The 25,745-nt window shown below is 37.1% G+C and overlaps 1 protein-coding gene across 2 annotated transcripts in view; it reads right to left on the bottom strand.

Annotated features, from left to right (window-relative positions):
• The window catches only part of LOC139137450 (uncharacterized oxidoreductase YjmC-like), a 27,539-nt gene continuing 1,794 nt past the window's right edge, over nucleotides 1-25,745 (bottom strand). The window contains exons 2-11 of one of the 2 annotated variants that reach the window (XM_070705558.1): nucleotides 13,925-14,076; nucleotides 11,591-11,779; nucleotides 11,077-11,192; nucleotides 8,483-8,581; nucleotides 7,732-7,797; nucleotides 7,067-7,147; nucleotides 2,479-2,586; nucleotides 1,703-1,798; nucleotides 839-949; nucleotides 1-164 (exon numbers count right to left, since the gene is read on the bottom strand). In XM_070705558.1, the coding sequence (XP_070561659.1) occupies nucleotides 105-164; nucleotides 839-949; nucleotides 1,703-1,798; nucleotides 2,479-2,586; nucleotides 7,067-7,147; nucleotides 7,732-7,797; nucleotides 8,483-8,581; nucleotides 11,077-11,192; nucleotides 11,591-11,779; nucleotides 13,925-14,076 (1,078 nt within the window). In that variant the 3' untranslated portion in view covers nucleotides 1-104. Of the gene's footprint in view, nucleotides 165-803; nucleotides 950-1,702; nucleotides 1,799-2,478; nucleotides 2,587-7,066; nucleotides 7,148-7,731; nucleotides 7,798-8,482; nucleotides 8,582-11,076; nucleotides 11,193-11,590; nucleotides 11,780-13,924; nucleotides 14,077-25,745 lie in introns of both variants that reach the window. The other variant, XM_070705557.1, reaches the window with a different exon arrangement.

Here is a 25,745-nt window from a genome sequence, read left to right as displayed (position 1 = left end):
TTATCTCTTAAAATCTGATATTTATTAAAAATATAATACAGTACAGTAATTCAATGTTTTGTGCAAGTCTTCCACAGAAAAATGTGCCATTTCGATAAAAAAATTTAAATCTGACTTTGCTTAGTCTTGATTTTCTGAACTTTCAAGTCGAGTGCCAATTTATCCTGAAAAAAAATTAGAGAAAAATGTCTTTGGTTTGAGTGTGTCCTTGTATGGCTAAACAGAAAGACCACTAAAGAGGGCGCTATGCTACTGATCAGTCATCAGGCCGCATGTTTTAATCATGTGCATGAAGTCAACATTCAATTTGGTCAAAAACCAGTGTAGTTAAGGCATTACTCTTACAGGAAATTACAAAAAACTGTATATGTTATTTTGAATCGTTCACGGTCATATCTTTACAAGAAATTACGATTACTGAATGAAACAGATTAACCTTTTGTGTGCTGTAATTTTCCCATCAAAATTTTAGTGCAACATTACCAATTTTTATGAATTTTTCTGCAATTTTTTGATAATTTTGGACCAGATGGACATCACATTTCATTGACCATAATTTTTAATCAAAATTTTGGCAAAAGTCTGAAAAAAAATGACAAAAAATAACTTTGGCGCTCAAAGGGTTAATTTGAACCAAATGTTTGTGGCAAAAGGATTGATATTTTATTTGTTTTTCTGGCAGTGTTGTGTTCACATACCAAAGCTGTGATCAGATTGTGTTGTATTCACATACCAAAGCAGTAATCAGATTGTGTTTTGTTCACATACCAAAGCTGTGATCAGATTGTGTTGTGTTCACATACCAAAGCTGTAATCAGATTGTGTTTTGTTCACATACCAAAGCTGTAATTAGATTGTTATGATATCTAACTCCACCCTCCTTGTCAACTTTCTTCATGTGTTTTCTCTCTGGATCGCCAGGTACAAGTACCTTGGTCTCACCCTCAGCCTGTTAAAGCAAAGTTGAAAAAGTTCATTAAAAAAGCTAACCTATTTTTCTACAAGGAATATGGTTTCAAAAGACGCACACATTGGCTTGGTTACACACATATGTGAATGTGTATTATAAATTTAGTGCAGAATGAATAACCTATTTTTGAGTATTTACAAAACTTATACAGAATAAATTAACACCTATCAAATGCCTATCAAATGTAATGCCCTAACAATTAAGACATGATGGTAGTTTGTTGAATATGAAGAGGGCCATATTGTTATCATTTGACTAAAACTGACCCAAAACTATTTTTCAATTGCCTTACGCTCAGCATTGATTCAAACGTACATATGCGTTGTTCAACGACAGAAATCATTTGAACTCTAGGGATTTTGAGACATCAATCATGGGAATAAAGAGTTACAATTGCTATTGGCAAATAAACTAAAAATATAAAGACAGCATATAGCCCTCAAAAGGCATGACTGTGTACCCTTAAATTTTGCTTCCTGTCACTGGTTATATGATGATCTGCATCCTTGTTGGGGCCAAATTATACATGATGCATCATTAAAGTCAATTGGTGTTAACATACCAAAAAGCCTCTTTGACTTAAAAACAGAAATCCCAGTTGAGAAACTATCGACAGTTGATGAATACTTTGAAACTATTGGTGGAATTTTGCAGTCTGGATCTTGAAGTCATAAAGGTAGAAAGTGAGGCAAGTGGACGGCTTTATAGCTAAAGTGTATTTGATAAACTTACTGGTTCTTGGCCCCTACAGATATCAATCAGTGATTGCATCCTGTCCGTAAATCCTGGTGCAAAGACATTGGGATCTATGGCCACAAAGCATTGTCCCTGTTGACACAAGATAGACCAGGGTTTAAATAGAATATGCAGAAATTTAAAATATCATTCGAAACTAGTGTATTTGTAGAATACTAGTAATACAGACAATGTTTTTTGCATTATCTATTCTCATGGCAGGAGTTGAAAGATTGACATTCAAAAAAGTGATTCAAATCATGATAAGCAAAACAGAAATGACTCTTGTTCAAAATGTAAAAACCTATTGCCAAACATAATTGTTGTTTTGTTATATAGTATTTAAGGAACATAAGGTAACAATTTCAAAAAAAACTTGACCTGGCCAGAGTGGGCTTAAATTTTTTAATGTTAAAAACGAGAGAAAAAAGAAGTCAGAAAATCGGGTGATTTCCATAAATTTGCTTAAATTTATACTTATTCACCCAACTTATGACTGCTTGTCATGCTAAAAGGTGAACCAAACCAATATTTTAACCTTAGATTAACAGATTGATGAAAATCAAGTAAATCTTTGCAAAAAAGTGATTTTGCACAAAATACACTGTGTTCAATATATGCAACGCCACCTTAATTAATATTTCTAGACTAAAATACTTTGATATATCTTGGTAATCCCATGAAGTTTACTCAATGTTTAATTAAGGTAAAACATTACATATAAATGAAAATATGTAACGGTAATTCTTATGGTGATACACAAAGGAATTTACCAAGTTAGCAACTCTACTGGCATCCTTCCATTTTCGAATGTTTGGACCAAAGTCACCATCGGCAAGGATTCCACAAAATATTTCAACCATCATTGCCAGACCATATCCCTGTGTAAAAGAGAAATCAATGGAATATCAACTTTTGGTCTCTTGAGCCGCTTCTGAGATATACCTGAGACAATGTCATTAAAGCCGCATTTTCAATCCCAGGTTCTCGCATTAGTGGAGTTCTCCTCCCAGTCAAACACTTGGCCAGCACGATGTTGATTTCTATAACATTAATTACACAAACTGATCTCAACCTTTTGTCACCTTTTGCTAATCATGCAAACAAAGTTTATACAAGCGTTTGATTAACGGTCGGTTCAAATCTCCAACGGTCATTGATTCCCCACCACAAAAGCTCGAATTTCCTGAAAAATCGTCTTTCAGTCGCGTTAGAATTTGAATATAACCGCAAAGTTCGATCGGCAGCAGCTTCGCGCTGACCGCTTGGCAGTCTGTCTGTGTTTTTGCTGCCGGAAAAAACTAAAACGTGGCATTTTCCGGAGCGTGTGCCCACGTGTTACCTGTTTGGTGTCCACTTACACAGTCAACGCCGCCATAGCTTCGCGCCATTTTAGAGGGAGGCTCCGCTTTTAAATGTGGTAAAAGGATATCATAACTATCATATCTATGCTGATTTACTTCGCCTTGTACATTATGTCCTGCAAAGTTTGCATTTGTCCAACATGGGCCGGGATGGGATACATTATTGCTATTTTTATAGTTTTGACAATGAGAGTGAATTTGTTACTGTAAAAACATCTGGGGTCACAATACTGCATATTCGGATACATTATCAGTAATAATCTGGGGGATGGGGATGCTGTCACAATTAAATTCACTGGTTTTGACAAAGCTATAATATAATATAATATAATATAATATAATATAATATAATATAATATAATATAATATAATATAATATAATATAATATAATATAATATAATATAATATAATATAATATAATATAACATAACATAACATAACATAACATAATATAACATAACATAACATAACATAATATAATATAATATAATATAATATAACATAATATAATATAACATAATATAATATAACATAATATAATAAAGCAATAAAGCACTCCCAGCGATGGTATACCATGAGATTTTGACCACTTCAAGACATATATGCACGAGCGATAGCGAGTATATATATGAAGTGAACTGGTGAAAATCGAGTGGCATACCGTCGCTGGGTGTGATTTATTGCTATTATATCATAACAGTATATTGACATTCTGGCATGATACGTAAAAAACGGTCTTTTGCTCAAGTTGACAGCTCGCGCGAATGCCAGCCTTGGTATATCGCCAATATACCACTGTTCTTTTCACGTCTCGAACAATCAGATCGCTGTATTTGCTCCATCAATATACTGGTATGATATAATAATATACGGATATACCTACAGATATACTTTTTAAAAAACTTTTTTACAGAAACCTTCATAATCACTTTTATCATGATTATCAAAGGGACAGTTTCTTGTGATGAAGATGACCTATTATTAAAGGAAACCTGTAAAATATTTTGTTTTTATGTTTTGTCACACCATTTTGATGGCATTATGATTCTGTCAAATCAATTTCTGTACCAAGGCAAAATATATTACCTTGGATGAAATATGCAATGTTTATATGATACGGTAAGACATATATCAAAAGGATATATGGCTTTTAGTATGTTGGCACAGATTCTCTGGATTAAACAACTCTCTCCACCTCTGTCATGTCTCTTCATGGTTTTAAGTCTTAAAGGGAAAACCTAAGTCCAGCGACTTTGACGGTTTATCCCTTCCAAAATCACTCTTGAGTAAAATGCAGCTCAAATTTGCAACATAATTGCACGCGCTGACGACTACGGCGCGACGAAAAGAGAAGTTCAAGTAGACGACATTTATGGAAATGAGCCCGGAATACCAAGGGCGCGAAAGGGCTCATGGAGAAGCGTGAGTGACGTCATCGGCGATACAGACGATTGTAGCTTGCAGCTGGAGGAGTACTGTGAACAGTTCAGCGCGTTCGTAAGACGACTATGGAGAGTTCGGACAGCGATATTTCTGACATCGAGTATTACTTTTCCCTGACTGAAATCAAACCATACTAATTTGAACCTGTCCAAGATATGTAATAATTAGAAAGCATCTCAAAACATCGTTCATATCTTGGTTGCTTGCGTTTTGTGTATGATTCAGCGGAGGGAGTCACTGTGCTTGTACAGACCCCGAACTGGATTGGAGAGACTGAGTGACCCTGCGATCCTTCAACGCTACGTTTCTAAAACAGAGTTTTCTGTATCAGTCGCTTAAAATTAATTTTTGGTTCGTGAATGATACGGAATGATTGACTGATTGTATGTGTTACCGTGTAAGTCGAGCTTGGCCAGATCTTTAAGGTTGCGAAATCTCCGATATGTATCAGAAAATATTTATTCGTGATTTGACAAATCTATTATAGTGTCGTCTGTTTTTCGAAGCTGGTGTCGAACTCAGGAAGTCGGACTTACTCAGATCTACAAAGTGATGAAATCGCTGATATAATATTTGCCCGCTATTTAAAAAATAGTATCGTCTTAAAACTTGTTGTAAGGAATTTGTTTCATACCAGACCAGCCCAAACTCCCGATGATTTCCGATATGTCCTCTGTTCAAGTCCCGATCGCCAAGTAAAAATGTTTACATGTAAAGAATGTAATTTGTGCAAGGGCCTCCCGAGTCCCGATGATATCCGATCGGCCCTCTCGATGAAGTCCCGTGTGGACATTTAATGAAAAAAAATGCTTTACATGTAAAAAATGTATTTCGTGCATTAATAAATCTAATAATGTAAAACATACAGTATTCTTGACTTCCGGCCATGGATGCTATTTTTGAACTAAGAGTCGGACAGAGGTATTCGGGTGGTCAGATCTGTTAGGTGGTGAAATCTCTGATATACATCGGATATTTACCCACGATTTGACAAAGTATCGTCTAGTATCAGAGTTAAAGTCCTAAGTCGATATTTATCGGATAAATATCTGTGATTTCGTAGACCCGGCATGTCAACACCATACAGTGCAAGTAAATATAGGATCGTCTGGTATCGATATATTAGCTTAGGAGTTCCGGCGCAATTGATATTTATCGGGTAAATATAATATCGGCGGTTTCTCACACCCGGCATGCCGATACACAGTAGGCAAAAAGTCATTCCAATATCTTGTAATATCAATATTACAAGGTATAGTCCCGAAATTGCCTATATTTATTGGTTATATATCGGAGATTTAGCAGACCCGGGATGTCAAGATAAGAGACGCTTTGTGTAGTTTCGTCTTCGGATTTTAGAGTCCCGAAATCGCCTAAACCGGCGATAGTAGGCTGACTCAGCATGTCAAGATACGAACCGCATTGTGTAGTATCGTCTTGTATCGGTATCAGAGTCCCGAAATCCCTTATAAAACAATCATCCTGAAAGAATTAGAACATAACGTTGTATCTTTTACAGATTTTTAAACTCGCCGACTTTCTTTAGCCATGTCTTCGAAAAAGCTGTTCTGTGGGAACACGGTAAAAGCTGACTCCGTTTGTTCTTCCTTGAGTGATTTTTGCACTCAACTGAACAACAGTTAACTATTTTTTATGCTATTGAGCATTAAAGAGTCGTAACGTGCAGAACTGCACTCCTGCAGTCATAGACTCCAATGCTTTGGTAGGCTGTCACACACGTTCGTGTATCTCCGATGACGTCACGCACGCACCTCCCATGAGCCCTTTCGCGCCCATGGGATTCCGAGCTCATTTCCATAAATGTCGTCTACTTCAATGTCTCTTTTCGTCGCTCCGTAGTCGTCGGCGCGTGCGATTATGTTGCAAATTTGAGCTGCATTTTATTCAAGGGTAATTTTGGAAGGGATAAACGGTCAATGTCGCTGGACTTAGGTTTCCCTTTAATGGCGCAGTTCGCAGATGACGTTATTTTTCTGTCATTAATACGCAAAGCTAAATATTTGTCTGCATTTTCTGCAAGAACGACAAAAATATAGCCTGCCAGTGTTACAATTGATACTGAAAGTCACATTAAGTTACAGCTCAGATTACAGACTGCAACAACAGCCACACATGAATCAATAAAATTTGTCCAATTTCCAATTGATGTCGCGCGCATGCGGCTATAAACATGAAACCACGAACAATGCTATTCAAAACTATTTTTGTGAAAAATGAAATGTTTTACAAGATGTAAGTCCCTTTATTAATTTAAAGAAATCTGATGATTAATATCTTATCTTAAATTTAAGCTTCTTTGATTACATTATCTTTAGATGGCAATTTTATTTTCACAACAGGTGTCTAGTAAAATTATTACTTATGCAAGGATACAAATTAAGCTGTCATTAATATATGCCTTGCATCCTCTTACCATATTGTGCAACAACCTACTCTTATCATTGAAAACTATGAGTTTGTGCCAAACCATGGTGGTGAAAGAGTCAGAAGGACTACTGAACAACACATTGATTATTATTAATTGATAATTACCTTGTAACCCGATGATTCTTCAGCACCTCCAAGGGGTAACAACCCACCTCCATTGATAACAGCTTTGGGGTCGTTTGTTTTCTGAGAAAATACAGTGCAAAATCAACTGCAACATAACTGGTCTGATTTAGCATGTGGCAGCACTATGGGTGCTGCATTGATGGTGTCTATTTGACACTTTGATAAGGAAGGTCATGCTGTCTATAATCTCAAAGTTGAGGTTTGGATTTATATACCAGACTTTGACACCAAATTAATTTTTTTGCCAAAACTCATTTAGCCACATTGGCATAAAACACCCTGACAAAATAGTGTCAATGGCATTGAACTCCCAACGATGAGAATTCAGTCATTTGTGGAGGATGGAGACCTTCAATGTTAAATGTAATTTGAACTTGACTAAAAATATGACATTTTTTCAAAGTAGCTAATCATGATTTGATTGCCATATATGCATGTTGTCCTACACCTGGTATATAGCCAATGTATCATCAGCAACATGGACAGGGAAGATGAAATACCCTTGCCTATCATAATATCTACTTTCCAAAAAAGGCTATGGGCATGCACCAATAACCCCTTATTTTGGAAAAGGCTGAGAGGACAATTCACCAATCAGAAAAGAGTAAACAGGAAAGGCAACTTCCTGTTATGATGACTATTACCTTTCCTTCAGCATCAACTCCCCAACCATTGGGAATGGCACTTTCCTTTCTGTCACAAATTTCAACCTAAAATATCAAAATACAAATTTAAAAAAATAAATAGTCAGAGAACTTTCACACACATAATGGCATCATAAAGAGCCATTATTTAAATACTGGACCAAGTATATGCCACTAGAATGATGGGCTAGTTACAGTATTGTGAATGTCCTAAAGTTCAGTTAATTTTCGATCTGATTGGAACTCACAGCGTATGGTACCTAGTCACCTATAGCTAGACATGACAGTCAGAGCTACCCAGCTAAATCCCCATTCATGAGAGACTTGTTCGGATAACCAAGCTTAACTGTACGATGATGCTTGAAACCATAGTCCCTGTGGGTAAGTGTGTTTAGACTGAAAGTAAGTATTTCCTCAAGAAGCCCCTTCAATAACAATATATGAAAGGCATATGCATGAGTGAAAGAGGCTGAGCATTGAAGCTTGAGAACATCCAGGCATTGTACCATGAATGTTTTTTAACTGTTTGGAAAAACAGTTTGTTTTGCCAAAAATTAAAACCAGACAAAACTTAAAGTGACAGAAAAAGCTCAGCGTACTATACAGTACAAGCTTTATGGAAGCAGTTTACGAGACAATATCTGTTATGCTTTGAAACCAAGTTTTGCTTATGTTGCAAGAAGAGAGTTTGTAAAAGTACATTACTCACAAGGATTTCCAAGGCTACAATAATTGCAACTAACTTACACACCTTTCCAAGAGCGACTCCTGATGTGGCCATGTCTAGTACAAAACTATCACCATCCTTTGCAGGTGCTGCACAAGATATTGGATTGGTACCTAATATACACTGAAAAAGCACTTGTCTGAGGTTAATACCTCTTGTGCCTGACATGTAATGATAGGCATAGGTACATTTTTCCTTACAAATGTCTCTCATATCTTAAAAATCCCTGTTGAGCAATAATTATAGTTGTGGCTTTCAGGTTATTCACCACTATTAAGCATCTGCCATCAAAAACAATGTCTCTGGGCCAAACAATTGGTGACATACAAAGTATAAGGGACGGACCATTAGATCTTGGGGGGTGGTCAAAAACAGAAAAAAAATTTCAGAGCAGAAAGTTAGGAAAAAAAAAATCTTCAAACTAGTTTGCAAAATAAAAAAAAAATAAATAAGAAGACAAAGGCGTAAAAAAAAATCTGCAAAAGTCTATAAAATTTTGAATTTTTTTTAGATTTTACCGACAGTAAGCAACTTTCTGTATTTTTAATACATCCTCCCGGCACATTTCTAATTTTAATTTATACATTTAGAGTGACTGTAGCCCTTATACTGGAAGTTGTGATTATCTTATCTTTTCAGGACTTTTGTATTCTGATCACTTGAAAATTATGAAATTATAGAGCCTGTTTTCTACTTGTTTCCTGCGTACAAACCAAGCAGGTACACTAGGTAAAACATTGAAACTATGGTATGGTTGTCAAGACAGAAAGTTGTATTTGCCTTTTAGATCAAGGTAAACAGATGCAGGCCACATCAGTTTCATTTTTTTACAGCATTTTATTGCAATGATGAATGCAAGAATGGGTTAACAAGTAGAAACACGTCAATAATGATAAAACAGCATATCAAGTCATTATGTATTATTTTGCTTTTAAAAAGGCATTTTCAATTCTTTTTTCTCAAAAACCAGCCTCAAATAACAACAGCAACACATGTTTTAACATTCAACAATACACTACGTAGAATGCCATCTATCCAACAAATCCCAACACAAAAACACATAAAAGGGTTGAACTTTGAAAGTTTCTCGATAGCAAATACTGAATAAATCTGCATGGTTAATCGTTTTTGTGTAGCAAATTTCAAAGAAATTGGACAAGCCCTTTCAGAGAATACAGATTTTTTGACCATGAATGGCATAAATTGCCCAAAAAGACAAATATTGAAATTTCAACACATCTATACACATCCAATCAATTTGGACATGCTGCTACAGAGAAATAGATGTTTTGATCAAAAAGGGCAACAATTGCTCTAAAAACACAAATATGCAAATTTCACTATATTATTTAGCTTATTTTAGCTTCTCAGCTCGTCAAAATCAATTGTAAATCATGAGATATGCATGATGTTTGGTGGGGTGAATGTAGGCATTTCACCATGCAGTAGAAAGGGAAGCCAGGAAACCAAAATAGTCAATTTTCAAAACTATACGAAGCTACTGAGGAGCAAGAAGACCATGTTTCAGAGGAAGATGTGTAATCCGAAAAAATGCTCCCCAAGTGCCACCAAATAACACCATTTTTATCTCTATTTTTCAAAAGCTGCAACAGCAGGAGGGGGGACACCCCCCTCCTGACCTCCCCCCCGCAAAAATACTCCCCAAGTGCCACCAAATAACACCATTTTAATCTCTATTTTTCAAAAGCTCCAACAGCAGGAGGGGGACACCCCCCTCCTGACCACCCCCCGCAAAAATACTCCCCAAGTGCCACCAAATAACACCATTTTAATCTCTATTTTTCAAAAGCTCCAACAGCAGCAGGGGGACACCCCTCTCCTGACATCTTCCCAGTGACCGCTTGCGTGGCCGCTTGTGGTGCTTGGCACCACATGTTTGCCGTCTTTATCTTCAGACAGCGACGAACGAAAAAAAAATTATAAATCTGAAAATTTACTCTGAAAAAAAAAAAATTGCACAACTAATCTCAATTGGAAAAAAAAATTTCAGAAATTTACAATAGTAAAAAACATTTTCACAATTTCATTGTGACTACCCCCCCTCCCAAGGTCTAATGGTCCCTCCCTAATTGAAGTGAGATTTTGAAGTGCAATTTTTAGTGCAACATGTAAATCACTGTCTGAGCGGTGATCTCTCCCAGTACACACGTTGATCATTTCCTATTATGAGACTTAGCCCTACAACATACGAAGAACATTAATACTATGAAATCAACAAAAATCCTATGATAGATTAATCATTTACAACAGAAAAACTTGAACAATCGATGTACTACATAATTAGGTGCTTCAGCAGCAGCAGACGGATAAATATATATATTTTGGATATAAAATAATTAATCGATTTATTTGCCACTTCACATGCTTTATAGGAATAAGTGGCAATTCCCTGTAAGGAAAAGTCTAATTAGCATCGCAATGATTGAATGGTAGATTTTGAAGTTTGGTTCATTCAATGTGCTGACCTCTGACCTAATGACCCAAGACTAAAAAATGGCAACTTATTTTGACTGTGACCTAGAAACGCTGACTACTTTGCCTGCATTATGAGCAAAAGTATTCAAAGAAAAGTGTAGAACAATAAACATTTCAATTACCTCTTTTGCTCTGGTAGGAACCACATAAGGTGATGAATTTGTGAATGACATTCCCAGTAAACCATTTTCCAGTGCCATGATGCTATACCAGCCGGCGATACCATAATGGTTGCTACCTAAGTGACAGAACACATTGCAAGGAGATCCTGAATTCTTGCAACAAAGAGTATTATTGCAAAACATCTTACTCTCATCAGTTACACAGAACCACGTATATGTTTATATGTTTAAAATTAATACAAATTCAGATATACAACTTACTCGGAAATTTCGCTGCAATGAGAAAATTTAAGGATCTAAAAAATAAAAAAATAAATCGTTCAAAAAACTTTCCATTCTTTTCCTTCGGAAAAAATGACATCAATCAAGGGAAAGTCGATAAGCCACTCTGAAAGTTCAAATACCTTTAAAAAAGCAATACACAATGTGAATGTAAAATGCAATTTAAACAAACACATTTACCTCGCAGGCCTTTTTGTTACACCTGACCACAAACCTGTTTTTCAAAACTCACCATTAGCCACAACCCATCCGATACCAGCTTTCTCTGCCTTCTCAATTGCCAGTTGCATACAAAACTTTCCCACCACTGGCCCAAGTAAGTTGCTCCCATCCACATACCCTGTTGCCACGGTTTCTTTCACTATGACTGGTTCCTTATCACTCAGCGTTGTCCCTTTTTGTATGTCATCTACATATATATCTGAAAAGTGATAAACATAGTGTCCACTGTGACACTGCCCTCTCAATTCATCTGAATTTACATACATGTATTGACTGGCCCACAAGTCGCTCCGCTTTTCTCAGGCATACGCAGTAGTTACCCGACCATCTATGTGAGTCTGCCAAAGTATACAGCTTCATTTTTGCCATCACATCTCAATCCGTGTCTGCTGAATTTTATTCCTTTAATCCTTAACCTGCCAAGTTCACATTTCGCCATCACGTCAAGTCTGTTGCAACTTGTGAAGCCCAACATATCCCAAATGGTTTTTTAACAAAAAATTGAAATTTTGAAGGTCGTTGAAAACAGATACTATAAGCATAAATTTTACAGACTAAAGCTGCTATAACATACCAAGGTAAGTAGGTGATATCGGCTAACCGGAAAACCCGACCCAACCCGTGTCGACCTAAGACAAATTTCGGACAACCCGACCCCGTAAGTCAATATTTGTAAGAGCAATTTTGATATGCCACGCCACTCTCTGTTGAGTAAGCAAGTCTATAATGTCCTCGACTAGTCCCTTGCCTGAGTATTTTCACCTTCGGAGATTTTTGGCCTTCACCCATACGCCGTCTAGCCGTGAGATCGATGATAAAACTATAGTAGCAAAACTGCTAATTTTAATGTAAATGGTCTCCAGCAGAGACTGTGACATTTCGTCCCTTTCAAAGTCAATCAGTTCGTGCTCCTCTCATGATAGGCCTGTGTAGATTGGTGTTGCTCATTAATATTTATTTTGCCCAGATATGACACACGTTTTCTGGCTAGTTTTTTGTCGCGGTAAATAAATTGTAGCTACGCCCCGAACAAGTCAAATGAGAGGATCATTTTCAGTGACTGACTTTGAAAGGGAAACAAGTGATGCCACGGTCTCTGTTGGCGACCATTCACATTAATTGGCAGTTTTGCATACTGTAGCTTTATCATCGATCTCGCGGCTACAAGATAGAGTATGGGCGAAGGCCAAAAATCTCCGATGGCAAAAATACTCCGGCGAGGGACTAGACTAATAATGTCAGAGCACATATCAAAATGTCCATGTCGGCCACTTTTGCTGAAACCTGACCTGCGTCTTCTGAGCCAAACTTGCGGAATTTAGACCCACATCTATACAATGGTATTCTCTTACGCTTGCAATTTCATGTGAACCAAAGAAAATAAGAGCCTAGCACAATGTACTGCTATTCAAGAGCGGCTTCTACACGTGCCTTGCGTGAAATTCAAACCTACAGGGATTGACATAGCCACCACCTCTTCTACCATATATCACACACTGACTAGCCCATAGTACTATGCATCACTCCTTATCAGGTTAGCTGTAATAATTGTAGACCACAAGCCGTGCGAGCGACGGCTTTTTCTGTCCTGTTGGCTGTATAGTAGACCCATAGGCTTCAATTATTGCAGCTATATACAGGTAGTTTTTGGTAATAAATCTCTTAGACATGCACTATTGGTTTGATATAATCTTCTGAACACATTAATTATGTCGTATTATGATACAATATAAAGTTTTGTCGGCATGTTTTTGTAAATGAAAGTGGGACAATGAGGTCGCAAAGAGCGATTTTCCGAATCATTGACACAAGGTTCTTTGGTCGTCTTGGGTTGTCTAGTCTCGGGCCGGGTTTTCTGGTAAGCCGGTTAAATCCACGTGGTTTTGGTACAATGCGTTTTACTGACTTAGCAGATGGAAAGTGATCCAGTCTGGCAGGTCAAGAAGGGTTAATTTACTCTTTTTCATATTCATATGCCCAAGCACAGACTTGGGGCAAGTCTAATAAATATACAAAATTAGAAATATTTGATAGGACGGAAGTGCAACTTCATCCCAGCTTATACATTATTAACAATCTGCATTTTTCTAGAGAAATGCTGAGATGAAATCAAAGGTTGTCAGGTATTATTCACTTGGCCTTGGCTTCTAAAATTGAAACTACCCCAAAAGATAACGTCTCATTCAATTGACTACGGCGTCTTTATAGACAGCTTAAAGTGGATAAGGATCCCTTCTTTAGTCATGTTACCCTTTAGCCTTTGAGTTAACCTTATTGATAAGACATTGGGGCTATAAAGCCTATAAAGGGGCTAAAAGAAATCTTGAAAGGTGTTTTATCTTACCAAGTCTGTTTATTCCATGACTGAAGTGTCCCCGGTCATCTGCTGTCACTAAGACGTCTGCCAATGTTGCTGCATGCACTGGTTTGGTACCAGCTGACACCATACATCTTTCTATAAATGCTCTGGCTTCATTCAGCTCAACCAGCTGATAACTTGAAATATACCAAACACATATCTTTTTAGAATGTTAGTTTTACATTTTTGAATGACAATGCTGATGATCGATGCCCAGTGTGAACAAGGCAAAAGCTACACGGTTGTAAATAAAGAGCAACTTCAAGTACACAGTAGCAATCTGTTACTTAAGTTTTATGCACCCTGCAATCACACTCATCATACTCTTTTCATGCTTTGTGTGGTTCACTTGCAAATTGCTAATCTGATCAATTTGATTTAAATAATATTAAAACTTACATAACAGATAAGCAGGCTAAATGAAAGATAGAAAGTTAAGCAATAAAGCACACCACGGGATTTTGACCAGTTCACGACACATATGATAGCTCGTGCATATATGGTGTGAACTGGTCAAAATCGAGTGGTATACCGTCGCTGGGTGTGATTTATTGCTATTATATAATAACATATCATAACAGTAAGCTTATATTGAAATTCTGGCGTGGATTTTCACTCAAGCCGAGCGCGTATGCCAGCCATGGTATATCGCGAATATACCACGGTTCTTTTCGCGCCTCGACCAATCAAATCGCTGTATTTGCTCCATCAACATACTGGTATGATATATTTACATCTACCAACAGTCGTATTTGTTCACTTTGTAGGAAAACTTGTGAAGACAAAATGTTGTCTCGTGCGTTTTGACAGCAAATACAACTCAGTCATGCCTAAGTTTTCAGGTTGTGCTCCTTAAATTTTTCTTCTCCAAGTTTGATATTGTCACTATTCATTTACTTGGACGTCAAACCTAGATGCTGTGTCCTTAGTTTTGGCAATAAGGCCGTGAGACGGAAATGTTAACTTACCGGTAAATAGCACCTGCGGTGGGTGCAGCATAGACTATGGCAAGCCAAACGTTGCAATATTCTTGAAAACCCCATTTCATTTTGTAAAAAAAATTCTTGTTGTAGCAAACCTATTTTTTGTACAACGTTCATTCACGTTGCAAAACCTATGCTTGTATTCCAAAACGGCCATTCTTATTGGTCACGTGTCAGACCTGTTTGTGCTTGTCTAGCTCACGTTTCTCTTTAAAAATGTATGATTTTTATTCGAAATATTTTTTTTATATTAATAAAATAACAAACAGTGCAGGTGTGAAAAGAAAACAGTTTTGTACAAAAAGAAAATAGGTTTTACGAAAAGAAAATTATTTTACAAAAAAATGTTTTGTTACACAAAAGAAAATGTTATTTACAAATTTTTTTTAATAAAAAGAAAAAAGTTTTTTTTCAAAAAGACGCATATTTGCGTCCCGCACTGTTCGTCGTGAATTGAACCACGACTTTGACGTGCACGAGCGCTTCGTCGTAGGAGCTTTGTTACGTGACGAGTGTGTACGCAGGCACTCGTCATGAGAACAAAAGCCGTTGGCTGTCTTTCCCTCTAATGTCCACAGTATGTCAAACATACAAAACATACTCCATAATAGCTCTGCATGGCAGGGCTGTGTGTTACCGGCGTTATGCGGCTTCCCATCGTATAACGCCGGTAATACACAGCCCCTACCATGCAGAGCTAACTCCATAACTCTCCGAGCTGACACCTGCGGCAAAACATTAAAATTTAGAGGATTGAAAACAAACGTTTTGGGTACAACCCTTCGTCGGTGACTTAAAGACACCCTTATAGGTGTCAAGAGCTAAAACTAAAAAGTAAAAAAGCATGACGAATACATTAAAAATGAACAACCAACAAACGACTGAAAAGAAAACAAACAACCAATAGACGATGAAATTTTAAAACTATGGACACATTTAACGAGGCAAGGATGGAGAGCCAATCAAGGGACAGCCAAAGGAAACGTATCAAACTGGGCATTGATACCAGCTCACGGTACAAAAGTGCCCAGCCTGGTGCTCAGCTTGAATTGTATCTCCATCTTGTATCAAATCACAGTCCCCTGTGGTCTATTCCACTAGTAGTCCGTGAGCCAGACCCCAAAATTGGTCGATTGGTACCATTTGGGTGGGCAAATTCCCCCATACATTTTCTGAAAGCCGAAATCTGAACTTTCTGAAAATCTTTGGTGGACATGTCTCAGAAGTAGCTTTCTGTCTCAAAACTTGTTGTCAAGGCAACCATACTAAAAATCTTAAAGAATACTATACAAAACTGACTATTTAGTGAACAGCAAAAGATATTTACATGATTTCATGACACATACTGGTACCTCACATTATGGCCTTTCAGTTGACCCATGACCTTGAACATTCTGGGTCAAGGTCAATAGGTCATGCCCATAACATCTCGGAATTTCTGTAAAATCAAGCATTTTTCACAAATACTTTTCTGCTACGTTTACATAACATATAATAGAAACTCAAAAACTTGCTCAACAATAGCCACAGATGTGTGCTCTTTGAAATTAGTATGTTTTGTATCAGGGATGATGTCATTAGTGAGTAATTACCAAGGCAACCATATGTGTGTTTTCAGTTATGCATGTAGCCTATGAGCCAGACCCCAAATTTTGTCAATTTGCTTCCATTTGACTCGAGTGGGGAACAAAGCAGCCTTTTAAACCTTAAAATCTGAATTTTGAGAAAATCTCATTGGACAGTTTGCTGAAAACGCTTTCATTGTAAATATTGTTGTCGTGGAATCAGCATTCAAAAGCAATAAAATTAAGCATACTATGTAAAATAGGTTATCAAATACACGACAAAAGATATTTGATTGATTTAAGGATGCATATCAATACTTCGCATTGCTTCTTAATTGACCCCATGACCTTTAGATTTGTAGGTCAAGGTCAATAGGCATTGCCTTCAGCAACTTAGAAATTGTTTAAGGTGGGATTTTTTTTGCAAATAGCTTTGCAACAGTTTTACCAAACCAAAAAGTACAAACATGAAAACCTATGGTCAGCTATAAGAGCTAATGCGATCTCTTTAAAATACTAGTGTTTTTTATCATATACCTTGTTGACAGGGCGGCAATCACTATAGCAACCATCAATGCATTTTCAGATACAGTAATAGAGCGACATTCGACATACCTTTGCATGTATATTAATGGTTATAAAATCATAACTTTTGTGTGCTAAGTACACAGCAATGTCAACTAAAGTCATATCGACAGTAAAAGAGGTCAAAAGGCAAATATACGTAAGTGTGTTTGATTGTTTAAAAACAAAATTTGGCAAAGTTTTATGGTTTTGTTTTCATGATTGAAGTAACATGTTCACTTATCAAAAATGAGTATCTGTGTCGGACCAACGTACATGTAGTTAGTGGGAGATGATTATAAGCTTGTCAACGAGTGGACAAGTAGTCTGATCTCAAGAGATACCGATATACTATAACTTTTTCCGGATTTCATGTTGAGCTACCCTGTATCTCCAGATAAATGCTTTTGGTTGTTATTTTCCATTGGGGCGGAGCTTAGGTCACATGGGAAAAGCTTTAACAAGAGGCCTAGCAGCCGATAGACTTCTGCTGTTATGTATTGCTTAAAAATAAAAAAGGTCAGGTTTTGTTTGTAAATAAACTTTGTAATACTGATACATCTGCTTATGTTGATTTTAGGAACACTGAACAAGGACATCCTTGCAAATGCATGTATTACTATTATATAATAATGGGCTCTTGTTTTTCATCTCTACCATAAATATGCAAGTATTAGCAAAATTTGAAGAAACTGAAATAATACCTAGACACCTTTAAAGATAATTGTGAGAAAATTGTGTTTTTCAAACAAAAACGAAAAAAGGCCCAAAAATTTCAAGTACGAAACTTTTCTTCTCAATTTGAATAAACTTCACTCAGGTTGTCCCTAGAAACCCACATAGGCCCGAACACATTTCAAAGTTGATAAAAAGGAAGAAATGCCCCAAAATATAAATATGTAAATTTCACCATGATTTGAACAAATCTAACTGAACTCAGCCAAATGAGTTGCATACCAGTATTGAAAGCAATTAGACCAGCAGTTTCAGAGAATTAAACAATTGTTGATAGATGACGGATGACGACGGACAATCCACCTATCTGATATGCTCCACGTCACTGACAGCGGAGGTAAAAACTGCGTAACCGCCTTAATTCCTGAAAAATGATCGCTGTGTCGTGAATATCTTGGTCCAGTTAGTTGCGCTGATTTAATGACTGTCGGTTTCAATGTTACACATGTTGCTACAGCAAGTAGAATTGCAACTTCAGTTCGCCTTTTTTGAATCTATCTATTCGCCTTTTGTTGAAAGTTTTGAATTTTGTCTAGGCATGTACAATACACATATCATGCGCATACAATATCCGAGTAATTAAGTAACAAAGAAATCATCAACATATAAAATAATTCAGCTTCATGCGATATTTCTTATAAAACTGGAAAAGTGAGTTGTGTAAGTAATAAAATCAAACATCTTGAAATTAAACTTCACTAGTACTCCAAGGGAGTGATTCATTTGTTGTACATCCCATTGGTTTCAAGTTGTGGTCAGATACTCACTTATTTTTTCAGACATTGAAATTCACTTAACCTTTGGTGATTAAAATACAATTAGTCACCTCCTAAATGATTTTCAATTTAATATATATTTCAATAAAGTAAAAAAGATTAAGTGGCATTGCTTTTTTCACGCAATATCATTTTCTCGATTGAGTTTGTGAAAAATTTTGTTACATCTAACGTAATGGATGTTTCAGAGGATGTTAATCAAAACAAGCGGGCGAAAAATGTGCAAATATTACGTCCACGTATCTGCTATGGCTCATATCTTAATAAGCTCGGGGAACTCAACTTTTGGAAAGGTTTGTTCAAAGCAACCAAAATTTGCAAATTTGAAACTGTATTACATATTGTATAATCTAGACTGCGGAGAAAAAGTGTTCCCACAAGAAAACACTTAGAAGACTTGAATGTGAAAATTCAGTTCAATCTACTATTAACTGCAATCTGAGTCTAGGGTGTCACAAAGGGATGCTACAAATGTAAATACTGGAGTCTATCAGAAAAAGATGTATAATTTGTGAAAAAACAAAATATGTAATAAAGGGGTTAAACACGAGAACCCCTACATCAAGCAGTAGACTTGAGGCCAAACATAAGTCTTTGGGAAAATGCTGTAGAAAGGATGATGATATAACGTCTAGGGGTATTGTAGCAGCAGAAGCACACTGCTACCTCAGCTGCTATACAGTACCCGACAGAACTAACGCAACAAAAGGCAAGCCTCGGGCAGGCCACAGGCTTGCCACAGGCCAGCTCAGGCTCACATAGGCTTGCCTGGGTCTGCTACAAAAACCCTTGACTTTACAAGTGCACAGTCTGAGCTTGTGTGTGATAGCTGGCATACCTTTACCAACATTACCTTGTCGTGATTGGCGACAGCAGATGGAAAATTTGTCGTAGCTTATGCTTCGTTGTTATAATATTCGACAAATATTCGATATAATGGCTAATATGAACACATCTTGTGAGATTGAAGGACAGCCAGGGGCGTAAACAAGTGACAAAATTGAGTTCCGTTCAGATGCAGCGCTGTGATGGAGATACTTGTAGAGTTCAGTAATTTTTCCCCACATAAATGAAAATTGGTCAAGGAAAGAAAATTGATCAAGGAAAGAGCTGATACCGTGCAACAAAATATTTGGAAAATGGAATTCCATTGTATTGTCGTAAATGTCCAGAGTCGTTCATTGCCGTCCACATGACGTTAGGTCGTTATCGTTCAGCTGTCAGTGAATCTGATTCCGCTGGAGCCATTCACGTCATTTCCAAACCCGTCGAATATGTTCTGACGAAGATTCGCCCAAGAAGAAAATATTTCCTTCCTTCGCTATATATGTCGTTTTACGTTTCTGCCAAGTTTTCTTTTAAAAAGTACGCCGAAGTTTTCTTTTTTGTTCTTTAAAATGTATGGACAGGCATTATTTCTCATCTCAAAATAGTATATGTCCCAGGACAATAGTAAAAAAACACCCTAGCTGTCTTTATTTTTGGGCACATTACTAACGCTAGGATTTTTTTCCAGAATCTGAATAACAGAACTATTATTGTTCAGAGTTTTCCACTGACTTTTGACAGCAGGGCATGACATCTGGCCACATTTTAGGTAACAGAAAAAATTGTGTAGCCTGTCCATTTACCACTCAGGCTTCTGTTAGGAGAAGAAGTGTTTCTGAACGTTTATTTTTAATTTATTAAACAACAGACATCAAAACAGGTCCAATAATCATTATCATTCAAGGTAACTAAGAAATTTACCAGGTCCAAGGGATATATCAAAAAATGACAAAAGCAATGGGGTAATCTTGAACCACGAAATACATTTGGTACCACTTGTCCGGAATGGGTACACGTACCCTGCCAGCTAGCTGCCCCCATCAAAATTTACCCAAAGCGACAAATCTAATACAACGTTACCGGAAATTTGATAATATCTGAAAAACATTACGTCGATGCGCAGTTAGTTTGTTCAAGCGTTTGGTTGACAGTTGATGTCTAGATATCGATGATATAATGCGTTGATATGCAGTCAGCAACAGGCTGCCCTGGTTACATTGTCCGCTGGTTCTGTAAAATTAGATATTAAATGTCTAAACCTTCGCCAATTTCAAAAGTAAGACTTTCTACAGCTGAGTAGCATACGCACGCAGATCTAGATCGCTTAAATTTGATAATTTTCTCTTGATACATTTTCAGAAGCATTCCCTTGTCTTATTTGTTCGGCGTCGATTTTCATGATGAGCATCCTTTTTAGTAATCCGCGTTAAGTACCCAAGGAGCCCTATACATGTAATTATAGGAAATACGTCAATCCGAAAACCACTGGCGCAACTGGGGAAGCAACGGGTTGTCTGATGAATCTGATTAAAATCAGATGTAGGGTACGCCGACGCCTATACGGTATTCTGCTGCTATTACCTCACAGCACCATAATACCGTTTTAGACGTCTGATGACCTCTTGAGGTGGTGTGGCATGAAAAAATGTGATTTTGGGCAATTTTTACCTTTTTACATAAATCAGTACGTCATATACTACCACCTTGTGAGGATTGCCTTTACATGCATGCTTTGCGTGCAAACTATCAGACTGCTGTCTGGAAAGGAAGCCTTGCTTGTCATCCATATATACTAAATTTTCATGAAGGGCATGGTTGGGTTATTGAAGACCATTGTTTGTCAATCAAATCGATAAGGGGCATACCAGGGTTGTAGGAGTTTGAGGCATGTAGGAGTTTGAGGCATGTATTAATGTTCAAAATAGTGCAAATTTCCGCCATGTCAATGTCTGGTAAACGGAATAAGGTATACTCCGGTATATATAATCTCCTGACATATGGAAATACTGTTGAGTTTGAAGAACAGCTAGGTTACTGATGATGATGATGATGATGATGATGATGGAGAAGAAAATAATAATGAGGATCAATGTAAAGATTGTTACCTAGATATTACTACTTTCTTATGAAATGCTTTATAGTGTGTGAGTGGTGGTTGACTAATGTACGTAAGAATTACTGGTGCTGTATTTTGATAAAACGCATGCCAGGGAAAACGTAGAGGATCATAGAAAGTCAACATAACATTGGTCGTTGGTCATTTGTAATTAGTAATTTAACGATGAACGTTAATATGTTTGTTTTATTTAGTGCTATTTACTTTTGATCAAGCGCGAAACAGTAGTTTTATTATTAGCTTTATCAGACACATTTCATTTTGTTATCTATCATTGATATATTTACGGCAGATGTCCAGCAGCATTAAAAACTTATTTCTGACTGGTCTATTTCTTTGTTAGATCAGGTGCGGGCCACGCATATAAAGGTATAAGTACTGGGGCTCAGTACGTTGTTCAAATTGTCACGTTAAAGTTCAGATGTCATGTCACTAATGATTTTGCATTTACGTAAACGTTCGAAAAAACATTAAAATTACACATATTTGTTTACAGTAGTATGAAAATTCTGAAGATATACATTATTGGCCAATACGTATAGCTATAGCTAATAGCTGTTGGCTCTTAGCTAAATATAAGCTTGTTGATATTGTTATCATTGATAATTATGATGTTTAATACAAACTGGTACCATAAAATACTCCGTGTGAAAACATATACGTAACACCATAGAAATCACCATTTTATTCTACTTTTAACCTTGTTCTTTCATTGACCTTGACCTTGGTTTGAAAAGAGCATCAGACAATGTGGTCAAATTTAATACCGGTAGAAGCCACATGTATCGTTTATCAAAGACAAGAGTGTATCTTTGCTGACAAGAGTGCACCTTCCTTGAAAATGACAAAAAGTGCACAACAAAAGAGACCTGAAATGTAAACTTTCCATGTTTTGAACTTTGACCTCATTTGGTCATGTACGCCTGACCTTGACTTTGTGGTCACATCTTGAGTGAAAGTTAGAATGTGTAACATATCCTATTTATGTTATCAATTTTGGAATGAACATTTTCATAAAGCAGGATATTCACTTTTGTATACTTTTGTATTCACTTTTGTACTTTCTAAATAATTCAGATGTTTGTTTCTATGGCAACGGTTTCCACACATTACTAAGCTACCAAAACTTTTCAGCAAATTCAGAGTTTCAACTTTCAAAAATATATTAAGTGTGAGATTGCCCTCTGCTTGCCCCAAATAGTACCAATTGACCATAATTGGGGCCTGGCTCATAGAGTACATGTACAACTGAAAACACACTTATGGTTGCCTTGGTAATTTCTCACTACCAACAACATCCCTGATACATAACATACTAATTTGCAAAGAGCACATATCTGTGGCTATGTCTGAACAAGTATTTGAGTTTCTATCATATTTTATGTTAATGTAGCAGAATAGTATTTATGAAAAATGCTCTATTTAATCGAAATTCTGAGATGTTATTGGCACGACCTATTGACCTTGACCCAGAATGTTCAAGGTCATGGGGTCAATTGAAAGGCCATGATGTGAGGTACCAGTGTCTGTCTTGAAATCACGTAAATATCTTTTACCGTTCCCTAGAAAATCAGTTTTATCTAAAATTCTTAGCTTTTAAGATTGTAAGTATTGTTGCCATGACAACAACTTTTGAGACAGAAAGCTACTTCTGCGACCTGTCCACAAAATTTTCAGAAAGTTCAGATTTGGGCGTTCAGAAAATGTATGGTGGAATTTGCCCACCCAAATGGTACCAATAACCTATCTGGCTCATGGACTATAGTACGTCTATGCGCCTCATAGACGTGTGTACATATGCCTGAGAAGTACACGCGTCAATGGGGCGCATAGACGCAGAGCGGAATAGACCACACGGGACTGTGATCAAATCCAAAGCTGTCACGCTCATATCAACTGCACCACGGTGAGGTGGTGTAAAAAAATGTTTTTGTCCAGATACAAAATTCAGGTTTTACGCCCGGGGTTTTTCCGTCCGAGCAACGACCTCAAAAAGCGCGTCGAGTGTTCAGTGTACAGTAACGTAAAAGAAAAACAGCCTATGCCAACTCTAATAACTGTGTACAACCCCACGCAGAGCCTTGGGCGACTATACTGCGACCAGGCCTTTAAGGTCACGGGAGTGGCCAACGTTCCTGGTAGAGGGAGGGAGAGTATGTCTTGATACGGCTTCTTCTGTCGTGTTGGCACAGGGGACCCTAGCTCTGGAAACGCGGTCATCAAAAGGTCAACCCCGGCCGCGGATAGGGGTTGACCTTTTGATGACCTGCATAGACGCACGCTACCCCGCCACAGATACATGTAGCTGCGTTTCAACAGCTAAGGGGACCAGAGATCTGGTTGTTGTTTGTATTGTTATTTATGTTATTAGTCGTGTTGTTGTTGTTGTTGTTGTTGTTGTTGTTGTTGTTGTTGTTGTTGACCAATAAAATTCAACGAACATAATTCTTGTGTTGTTGTTTCAAACGTAATGTAGATGTCATAAGAAACATTACAAGGACACTACCATTACATTGTATTGACCTGATGCAACTCTCTGCCCACGAACACTCTCTTCATACTGTTCATAGACTTATTATAGAGAGTGTACATTGGCAGAGAGTTGCATCGGTTCAAATATTGATATTGTTCTTGTAGCGTTTCTTATGAGTCCTGGCTATCGACACGATGATCGTGTCGGTAAGTGCGAAAAAGCACCTTATCGACACGATCATGATAACTTGCCATTAAATGCAAATTTTACACTTATTTAACCATTTTGCTTTATCAAATGGTCTCAGATGTACTACGGCTTTTGTGTTGAAATAAAGTTTCCTCGTGTGACAAAAAGTGTGTTCTCCATATTTAGCCTTAGGCCAACGTGTTCAATTGACAATTGCTGACATCGATTGCTAAAATCCAATCGCCGTTTCATAATAAACAACCAATGAAATCGTGTTCGCGATCTAAATATTTCACGTTTTCAAGACTCAAACTGCCCTCAAAAATGAATTAGAGAGCATAACAAACAAAATTGCAGCTTCAAACATACAACAACACCTCCTTTATTTATAAAGCTTGTTGTCTCCACTCCGATCACAGCCGCTACTGTGGTATATGGGGCATGCGAGGTTTGCGGATGAAAGTATCACTCCGCAGTGAGTGTGTTCGAATTCCCGGTGCTCTGGACGAGCATTTTTTTTCCTTTTTTCTCTTTCATTCTGTCCGTTATTTCGTAATTTTTCTCTTCTTTCCCCCTCTTCCATACCATTTTTCCCCCTCTTTTCTCGCTACAATTCATTGCATTTTGACAATCTCCGCCGATCTTTGATGGAGATTCAGAACTTTAAAAGTACAAAGTATCATACCTTTCGCTAAAAGGAAGACAATTGCGCGGATACACATTAAAGTAAATTTGCTTGCCCGATAAGGCATTAACATTACGGTTTTTTGCTGTGTTTGATGATCGTAATAAATCAAAGCCTCATGATCGTGTCAATTATAAGATTTTCCCGCTTATTTGCACGATCATCATGCAAATAAGAAGAAAATGCTTCTTATAGACACGATCATCGTATCAATAAGTAAGAAAAACTGCATATTTGCACGATCATCGTGCAAATAAGCGGAAAATGCTTCTTATAGACATGATCATTGACACGACCATCGTGTGGGTAGGTAAGAAAAACCACGTTATCGACACGATCATCGTGTGGTAAAGCATTTTTGTCTGTAGATACGATGATCATGTCGATAGGCGCTACCTTTCTCATGACATACATTACGTTTGAAACAACAACAAAAACAGCAACAATACATCAGTTATGTTCAACAACAACAACAACAACAACAACTAGCAGATCTCTGGGTCCCCTGTCGTACATAGCGCCGACTCGCCACACAGCCAGCAAGACAGAACAGCAGGCCGGCGGGCAATCTAAAAATCAAAAGTAGAGTTCGGCGACGTCTACTTTAATAATAATAATAATAATAATATTTATTTCTTATAGAGCGCATTACATTTTAAAAATCTCAATGCGCTTTACACAACACTAAAAAAAAGGTAAAATTATAAATAAAAATTACGAGAAAACACCAATAAAATGCAAGGAGATAAAATTTTAAAAAATGTCTAGGAATAAAATGAGCTAAAAAGATAAGTTTTTAACTGACTTCTAAAATTGTTATAAGAATTAGCAAGCCTTATCACAAATGGTAAAGCATTCCACAAATGGGGAGCACATACAGAAAAGGCTCTAT

Source organism: Ptychodera flava, chromosome 7, assembly GCF_041260155.1.
Source record: "Ptychodera flava strain L36383 chromosome 7, AS_Pfla_20210202, whole genome shotgun sequence".
Classification (NCBI taxonomy): domain Eukaryota; kingdom Metazoa; phylum Hemichordata; class Enteropneusta; family Ptychoderidae; genus Ptychodera; species Ptychodera flava.
The sequence above is the reverse complement of the archived record's forward strand: the minus strand, read 5'-3'. Positions and strand labels throughout refer to the sequence as shown.